Source organism: Muscardinus avellanarius (assembly GCF_963383645.1).
Source record: "Muscardinus avellanarius genome assembly, chromosome: 7".
Lineage (NCBI taxonomy): Eukaryota > Metazoa > Chordata > Mammalia > Rodentia > Gliridae > Muscardinus > Muscardinus avellanarius.
In genome coordinates, this window is record NC_137793.1 from 117,894,571 (window position 1) to 117,904,116 (window position 9,546).

The 9,546-nt window shown below is 60.3% G+C and overlaps 1 protein-coding gene across 1 annotated transcript in view; it reads left to right on the forward strand.

The window, feature by feature from the left end:
- Positions 1–2,410, forward strand: part of LMX1A (LIM homeobox transcription factor 1 alpha) — a gene marked incomplete at both ends in the record, with an annotated part of 131,186 nt that extends 128,776 nt beyond the window's left edge. Inside the window, 2 exons of the mRNA XM_080698466.1 lie at positions 651–821; positions 2,250–2,410. Of these exons, the coding sequence (XP_080554592.1) occupies positions 651–821; positions 2,250–2,410 (332 nt within the window). The remainder of the gene's footprint in view (positions 1–650; positions 822–2,249) is intronic.
- Positions 2,411–9,546: the final 7,136 nt, after the last annotated feature.

Below are 9,546 nucleotides of genomic sequence, written 5' to 3' on the forward strand. Positions count from 1 at the left end.
ACCATGGCCGTCTCTTAAACCGTACCCCACTCACCTAGATAATTTCTCTTATATCCCCCTTAAAACCAAGAGGCTGATGGGAAGTAGAGCTCCTAGGAGTTAATGGCGCCATGTTCAGAGTGAGGCTGTGGAGACCGAGGCCGCACCGCCTCTCTGCACACACTCTGCATGGGTACAGCCACAGGAAGCCGAAGCACACGTGCTCCTGCGGAGTCCGCCCGGAGCCCAGCTGCTCCAGGGGCTGGAGCCCACAGGACGCAGGCGTTGTTCAGGAAGGAGCCTTCCTGTGCTCGCCAAACAGTCCCCACCCTGTTCCCCTGTGAGGCGTTCAGTGGGAAGCCACTGATGTCCAAAGCCGCCTCTCCTCCAGAAGCCTTGTAATGAGGCGCCGAGCCTTGGGGAAGTGAAATGACCTCTCACAGGACCCGGGCACCGAGCGGGGCCCGCCTGGGGTGCGGCTTCTGAGGCTCCGTAGATAGTTTCTGCTCCGAGCCCTCCTGGATCGCTTCTCTGAGGGTTCAGGCTACCGTCCACGAGGACCCTAAACAGCCTGTGGGGCGGGCCGCCCAGGCGCCCGTGGTGGGGATGAGGAGGCCGGGGCGGACCCTGGGGGCAAAGTGGGGACGATCTGCCGCCTTCTCGTCCCACAGCGCAGACCAACGGTGGCGGGAGTTCTGGGATGGAGGGGATCATGAACCCCTACACGGCTCTGCCCACCCCACAGCAGCTCCTGGCCATCGAGCAGGGTGTCTACAGCTCGGACCCCTTCCGACAGGGCCTCACCCCACCGCAGATGCCGGGAGACCACATGCACCCCTACGGTAAGAGCTCCCGTGCCCGGCCCGCGTGGCTCCCTCCCTCCCGACGCCTCTGCCTGGCCCGGGTGCTCCCCGAAGCCCCACGGCTTGTCCCCCAGGACGTTCCAGAACTACCTCTCCATGGCCGCCAAGGGACTGCGTCCTCAGCCGCGCTCACCTTTGCCCATTTCCAAAGCAGCTGAGCGGAGTCCCCCTCCCGCCCTGCCTTGCCCAGCACCCTGCTTAAGCCAGGTCCCCGGGGACCTGGCCGGGGGCGGGGGGTGCTGAGGGACGGCAAGATGGATGTGCGGCCTCAGGGTCAGACAGGGCCAGAGCTCTGAGGCACTGATGCAATAAACGGTGTAATCTGTGGGATTTTACTCAGATAACTAAAAATGAAAGTTCATTTAGCAAGCCTTCAAGACAGTACCAGAGCCTCATGCAAGTTTTGTCTCTTTTTTTCTTAATTAAAAAAATATTCTGAGCCATAGTGGCACAGGCTTGTAAACTCAGGAGGCCGAGACAGGAGGATCACAGATTTGAAGCAGCCTCAGCAACTTAGCAAAGCCCTCCGCAACTTAGTGACACCCTGTTAACAAATAATAAAATCAGGAATGCCTCTGGGTTCAATCCCCAGTGCCACCAAAAAAAAAAAAAAAATTCTTTTGTTAAAACCCCCTCCCCTGGCAGGTCACACGTTCAGCACACGTGTTTAAAGCCTGCTCCTCCTTGCCAGCTATGGTGGCAACCCTTGTAATCCCAGTACTTGGGAGGCTGAGACTGGAGGATTGCATGTTTGAGGCCAGCCTCGGCCACTTAGGGAGATCCTGTTTCAATAAAGCAAAACAACCATAAAAATCAATCAAAAAACAACCTCCCCCAGAGATCTGAGTCCACAGGCCTCCAGTGGCGGCCTCGCCACGCCGACACTGTGTGTGGACAGGTGTGAGTCCAGTGACGCCCACCGTTGGCTGCTCTGGAGGACACTGGGCACACTGGGCCATCCCTCGATGGCCGTGGGAAGACGGGGTGGATGAGTTGCTGTTCCCGTTAGAGCCTTTGCGGACTCCTCCATCCTCAGAGTCTGGGGTCTTGCGACACAGGCAGCCCGTGATGAGCCCTCTGGCGTAGTGAGGCAGGAGCTTCAAGGTGTGGTCCCGTCCCTCGTACACTCGAGTGCGGTTGGACGCACTCCGCCTCCGGGGTCCGGTAGCAGCGGCCCCTCGGCTGGCCCGAATGCGCCCTACCAGCTTCCCTGTCGAGGGGCCAGTGGAGGTGTGCTGACCACCCTCCTGCCCAGCGCGGGTCGGGGAGCCTGCGCGCCCTTCCGTCCCTCCCGCAGGAGCCACACTCGTCTGCCGCCCGCTGGACCCTGGCGTCCTGTCCTGTCTCGCTCACGGGGTTCCTCTCGGAGGTCCCCCCGACCCTCAAGTGTCGTCTTGTCTGTTTCAGGTGCGGAGACTCTTTTCCATGACCTGGACAGCGACGACACTTCCCTCAGTAACCTGGGTGACTGTTTCCTAGCGACCTCGGAAGCCGGGCCCCTGCAGTCCAGGGTGGGGAACCCCATCGACCACCTGTACTCCATGCAGAATTCCTACTTCACTTCTTGAGTCCCCCGCGCCGCGTGGCTCCCCGCTGGAACCGCTGTGCTGCGTGGGGCGCTGGCGTGGGGGCGGGAGGCCGGGGAGAGGCGGGCCGGGGAGGTGCTTGTTGGGGATGCCGTTGTGTAAGGGTCTGGCGTAGCTCGGCATCTCCAAAGACTGAATACATTATGGATTGCATAGTTTAATGTTTCTAAATAAGAGTCTTAGCGTTAGCTATGGAGATGTGCTTATCATTAAGGACAGGGACTTTTAAAGCTAGACGTTCTCATGCAAACTAGATACCTAGGGACTCCTAAACACTTGCCGCCAGCTGGGGAGGCTCTTGCTGGAGGTGCACCCACAGGCAGACGGACAGACAGCTCGCCGTGCGCCTGAGCGCGCCACCTTTATGCTACACCGTCAAGGTCTGTCCCGACGACAACAGACACCAACTGCACCGCAAAAGTGACTTTATTTTCAGTGTGAACTCTATTTAAGGAAATGCTTGACGCACTTAAGTTATGAGATGAGATGATTTACTTTTATAAACTTTATTTTTACTTTGGAGAGGTGCTGGCCGGCAGCAGGCGGGGCTGAGCTCGCTGGGGCCCACCTGTTTTCAGAGCATCCTTGCCGTCCGTCCAGAGCCGCTCAGCGGGGCCGGCCGCGCTTGTGCTGGGCCTTGCTGTCTTTGGGGTGAATCAGAGATGTGCGAGGGAGGGAGGGCACTCTCTGGCTGTGCTCTTCGACTCAGCCTAGACTCCCCGTGTTCTCTGAGGTTCTGACTGTGGCGGGGTGCTGGGCCGCAGCAAGGTCAGTTCTGCCCTGGGGCCTCCGCGCTGGCCAGCGTGGGATGAGGCTGGCAGCATGTACCTACCTTCCTGGGGGATGCTGGGGCTCCACCCCAGGACACACGAGCAGGGTGGAGACTAAGAGCTGATGTCTGTTTAAAATACAGCCAGGTCGCACACTTTGTGCAGGAGGATACCTGGGCCACTGGAGCAGCAAGGCCCAGAGCCCTTGCTCTGCGCAGCCTGGGTGGCAGAGGAGGCCCTGTGGAGGCTGGGCCTAGGGCCTGGAGGGTGCCTGGAGTGTTCTAGATCAGGGCTGGGCAGACTGTGAGCATGGGTCTGCTTTTTATTTTTGAAAGGTTCATTAGAAAAACATTTTTAAAAAGATTATGTGACAGATGATGTATGGCCCAGGAATCCTGACCGACCTGCTGTCTCTGCCGTCTGGCTCTTTACGGAATCACGTCAAGGGCCCCTGTTCTAGAGGGTCTGTTTCTAGACAGCCTTCAGGGCTCAGGAGGCAGTGGATGCAGGCCTGGCTCCTCTCACAAGCCCAGCGCTGAAGGCCCCGGGGGTGCAGTACCCAGGGATCTATCCAGCTATGGTGCTGGTAGGGGAACTCTGTGCCAGGAAACCGGAGTGCCCTGGGGACAATGGAGGACTGGCTTGGACTCCTGTGAGGGCGGCTCAGACTCTGCCTCGCACTGGAACCTCCTGGAACCTCGACACAGCACTCTGCAAGGCTCGAGGGACACGTCCCCGGCGGTAGTCTATGTTGTGTGATTTCGTGCTCTTGTTTATAATTTATGCAAACCCTCGAGAACCCCGCACCGGTCTGGTGAGTGGACCGTGGGAGGCGCTGGCCGGTCCACAGGCTTCTGCGGCAGAACTCAGTTGGAGAGCGTCGCAGACACTGTGCGAGCGAGCAGACCCCAGCCCCGAGCCTCGGCGCACCCTGAGATGAGATTAAAAACCTTTGATGAACAGGCTCTTGTTTCTTCTGGGGTGGGATGGAGGGCGGGAGGAGGAACTGGGTTTTGTCCCAGGGCTATGGGGACAGCTTTGACTGGATGCGAAGACCCCAGCGAGCAGCAGGCAGAGGCCGGGCGAGGACCGTCTCACACGGAAGGCGGCGCGGGGATGTCCCGTGGTCACTGGAGGCCACTTACAGCGAGCAGCCTTGAGGCGCGGGCTTTGGGCTTTGTGTGAACATTGGCTTGGGAGCCAGGGCAGTGTGGAGCGGGAGGGATTTCTCGGGCAGACAGATGCTGACCAGGCAGGGGAGCTGGGCAGCAGAAGGTGGCGCCTGCGGACTCCAGGGTCCCTGCGGCCGTGATGGCTCGGCACTCCACTAGGCCGTGGAGGCCCGGAGCCTGTGGGGTCTTCTGTCTCTTTGCTTGCCCACCTGCACTTGTGCCAACCTGCCACTCCCCCCAGGGCTCGCCCACCGGTGCTAGGCTGGCTGTGCCTTTGGCTGATGGGAGGAGAGATGGATGGACCAGGTGCAGGAAAGGCCCCAGGGAGGCCGTCCCTGCCGCCTCCTGGGCGGCCTGGGTCCCTAGCTCCGCTTCCCCTTCTGGAGCTCAGAGTGACGCTGGCCCCCTTTTGCCTTGTCCCTGGAGAAGCCTGCAGAGCTGGCTGGGCTCCAGGGGGTGGCGGGCTAATAGGTAGACCCGGGTCACCAAGGCACGTGCCCACGGTGGAGACCCAGGCTTTGCACGTGCGCAAGGCCAGGGAGGGAGTGTGGCTCCGGGTGCTCACCTTCCACGCACACGAGGGCTTGCTTTCCTGCGGCCGGCTCGCTCCTTTCTGTCCTCGTTTCCCTGGGGACTCCAAGTGGACAGACGTGTCCACTGTAGCTCCGAGCTCTCAGACAAGCCTCCTGCTCTGCGGAGCTGGCTCGGGCCGGTCCAGGCGCGGTCGAGCCTCCACTTCACAGGCTGTGAGGGCAGGGACGGCACTCGGCGCTGGCCCTTCATGGGGACACACGCAGGTCTGGTCGGTGATGGCTGAGTGCTGGCGCTATGCCCGGTGGATGGCGTGTATCATCTCAGGCCACAGGTGAGGATGCCGGGGAGCCTGCATTCTCCCAAGCCCTGCCGCCACCAGCTCACTGTGAGGGCGCTGAAGTGACCTGATCCCACCCAGCCCGCGCAGGCAGTGTGAGGGCTTGTGTAGCATTCCGGGGCTTATGAATAAGGTTCCAGTGCTGACGACTCGCTAAGGCCGGGCCCACGAAGCATGGTCAGGGCCCCGGATTTCTCCAGCCAGCCGTTCCCACTTCCTTCCCATGACCGGAGGAGACGCGGGGACTGGGGCGGGGAGGGCAGGCCGGTGCCCAAGGCTGGGCTTTTCGCCTGCCCGGGAGGGTTGGCATGGACCCAACACAGCAAAGTGGGAGGGGAGCAGAGGTAATTTGTTTGTACCAAACACAAGACAAAATAAATTTTAACTGGACTGAAAATGTAATCAGTCTCTCTCTCTCTCAATACAAACTGGGGTGAAGGCTATTATGACTTAACTACAGTCAGATTGTACCATCCAGAGTCACAGCTCAATCAGAACCAAATAAATATGTCGTTTTCCTGAACTTTTTTTTTTTTTTTATTCAGCACGGTGCAACAGACATTCAGTGCCCCCAGCAGAAGCTTTCCATGTGTGAATTTTGTGGTGTTTCTAGTTGTACAAAGTGTGTGCCATGGAGGCCCTTCCCTGGCTTTCAGCCTGGTGCCTCCCAGCCCTGCCGTCCAGGCGGCGAGGCGCAGGAGCGCACGGTGGCGGTAGGACGGACCCACGTGCAGGGTCCTGAGCAGCACGGCCGTCTTGGCGTCCTTCCTGCGCACAGGAGCTCACGTTCTAGTTGGAGGTGAATATACGCAGTGGCCTAAACACACACGTGTGTGTGGAGGAGGGTCAGGTGGCACCCAGTTGGAGTCCAGATGAGTGAGGCGGGGGAGAGGGAGTTTTCCCAAGAAGAGAGGGCATTTTATTTTTTATATATTTTTTTTCGGTACTGGGGATGGAACCCAAAGCATTCTACCTCTGAGCTCCACCCCAGCCCTATTTGTTATTCTTTATTTTGAAACAGGGTCTCACTGAGTTGCAGAGGGCCTCACTAAGTAGCCGAAGCTGTCTGTGAACCGCGATCCTGTCTCAGCCTCCCGAGTGCTGGGATGAGACATGTGGCCACCACGCCCGGCTACGGAGGGCCTTTTAAATGGAAGAAGCAGCATGGTCCACACAGAGTAAAGAGCAGGGGCTGTGCCGTGTGTGCAGAGGGGCCTGGAGGGATGAGGTCTCGTGGGATTGGCAGACAGGCGGGGGCCCACGGAGCAGGCGTGCGGGGCTGGAGTCGCTGCCTGTAACCCTCACACAGATCGAGGCACCCTGTGGAGGGGCGGCTCACACTGCACGCCATCCTCCCTCACTTTCTAGTTGGCATAAGTCACTTGAAACAAAGCTGACACTTCCCCCTTTGCAGAGGGGTCGCAAGGCGCCTCCTAGCCCCCTTCCTGGAAAGACGACTGGTGCCTGGCCTTCCCCGTCACTGCCTCCTTCCTGGGTGAGGTCCGCCTGTGACGGCTGTGGCTGCAGCAGCTGCAGGAGCCCCTGGTGGAGCTGTGATGGAGGCCACCGGGGTGAAGCAAGGCGGAGGAGCCTGGGCTCAGGCCGCAGCCCGCGTCCGGACTCAGGAAAAGTATGAGAAATAAACTTCTCTTTCACTTGCTGGGTTTAATGTGCTTCTTTGACTCAGAGGCAAGCCTAATTCAAACTTGCACACAAAGCCAAGCCCTGTTGGGGACATCTGAGCACATTTGTTCCCTCTGTGCGCTAAGATAGAGTGAAAGCCGAGACGCGGCACTCCTGGGTAGGAGGCCGGGAGGCCGGGAGGCCGGTTCCCTGTGATCTAGGGAGGCTGGAGTGGGGCTTACCGCAGGACACACAGGCAATCCAGAGGCGCACACTTGAGAGCGGCGCCCGTCCCTTGAGAAGGGAGGCGAGGGCACCGTGCTCCCGTCCAGACTCCACGAGGAGCTTGTCTGAGTGGCGCTGCGTGTGTCTGGGCCGCGTGGGGTTGCATCAGTTTCAGAGCCTCGGGCAGGCGCGTGAACAGGAGTTTTGCACATGGTTTTCTACTTCTGCACCCACAGCCAGTCTAGCCACACGCAGAGCCTCATGCATCACTATTACACACACGCCCTTAACCTGTGCACACGCTTGTCTGTGTACACACGTGCACACCTCCAAGGGCTGGCCGGTGAGTTGGTGTTAGTCTCAGCTCCAAGTCATGATTTGCATGGAGCTGAGCCAGGTGTATGTGTGTGCGGGGGTCAGGAAAGACGGGCCTCCGAGGACCCAGCGCTCTTCCCGCCTGCCGCGGACCTCTAATCTAGAGAGCCTCTCTCCCCACCACCTGCGGGGGAGTGGACGGGGAGCTGAGCTGTCACTCTCGGTGGTCTGAAGGCAGCAGGGCCGCATCGGTTCCCCGGCGGAGGGCAGGCGCCATCCCTGTTGCTCGGCTCTGCGGCCTGGACTTGCCAGGCTAGCCTGGGGGCCTGGCCCACCCCAGCCCTGCCCTGCTCCCAGCTTCTCTAGAGCTCAGGTCTGACAGCCGCGTCTCAGGTCCGAAGACCAAGAGCAGTCACCACCGGCGAGAGGCGGAGGGTGGTCCAGGGTCAGACCCTGGCCTCCCCGCCAGCTCGCCTCTGTCCTCCATACTGTCTGAGAGCGCGTGAGACCCCGGCCCTTCGGTGGGATGGGTCCACCGGGTCTGACCCGAGGGGTGGCAAGGCGGAAAGAACAAGGTGACCTGGACACCTGGTGCTGCGGGCCAGCACGGTGCTGAGCATGTCACCGCGACTCCGTGCCGCCTCCTAGCCCCCAGCCCATCTTCCTGGGGATCCTGGACCCCAGAGGCCACCGCTGGCCCTGGGTGGAAGCACAGGTGCGGAGGAGGGACATGACTTGTGTAGAGCGCCTGGCCGCGTGGCATGGAGGGCGCCCACGCTTCTGACCTGGGGAGGAGAGGACTGGACCGCACGTTAGCTCCTCTGTCCCTGTCTTGGAGGCCCACGTGCCCAGGACTGCGGCTGGGCTCAGCCGGGATGACATTCCTAAGCCTCCCCCCTCTAGTCTGGGGGGCGGTAGAGGAGGACAGGCATCCCTGAGGGGACCTGGGGAGGCCTTGTCCCCAGCTGCAGAATGGGTGTGGATTTCAGTGACCTTGCAGTTCCCGGGTCTCCCAGCCCCACGGCCGGGCTTTCCTGCCCATCTGCCCCAAGCCTGGGCCGCTCAGCCCCCTGGCATGAGCTTTGCTCCCTCAACTCCCCGGGGCCTCGAACCCCTGGCTGCATCCCCTGCTCCTCCAGGTGAGTCTGTGCCCCATTCAGCTTTTATTCTCACTCGCCCAGCAGGGACCAGGACCTCACTCCGCCCCCTCCCCTCCCCGGCAGGTGAAGCTGATGTCAGCACCCTCTCTGCACCCTATCTCTGACAGCAGGAGAGGGGCCTGAGGGGAAGGTCACGGTGCTCCAGAGGCCTCAACAGGCCAATGATCCAGAGCCTTGTTTGCAGGGAGGTCTGAGCCCCGGGCCAAAGCATTCCCCGAGCAATTACTTTTGCTAATGTCCATGAGGCACAGCCGCCCTCCAGACACTGTCGCGGGGACCTCGTCACAGAGCGCTGAGACTGTCCCCGCAGAGCCGGGGGCAGAGTCTTGCGCTTAGCTGACTCCCCTGAGGTGGCAGAGCTCGCCCCGAAGTCTCAGACCATGGAGAGCAGGGATGGAAAGGCCGGAGGAGCCCAGGGTGCAGCTGAGAACTCGGCCCACACGCCTTCCTCCCCTCCCTTCTTCCCAATGTGGAATCAGTGTAGAAGGAGCTGGCCCGGGTGGCACACACCTGTAATCCCAGTACTTGGGAGGCTGAGATAGGAGGATCACAGGTTTGAGGACAGCCTCACATGCATGCATGCACGCACGTGCGCGTGCGCACACACACACACACACACACACACACACACACACACACACTTTCTTGGGAAATCAGTATAGAAGTTTCCCAGCTTACGGTGGGTTGACTTAAGGTTTTTCGACTGTGGTGCAAAAGCATCAACACACATTCAGCAGGAGCTTGACCTTGAATTCCTCCCCTCCCTTCTTCCCAATGTGGAATCAGTGTAGAAGGAGCTGGCCCAGGTGGCACACACCTGTAATCCCAGTACTTGGGAGGTTGAGATAGGAGGATCACAGGTTTGAGGACAGCCTCACATGCATGCATGCATGCATCCTTGCCGGTGCGGGGACGTGGGATCCCGGCTCTGATGCTGGGCAGGGCTGGGGCGGCAGTTCCCACTCACCCACGGGTGGAGGCT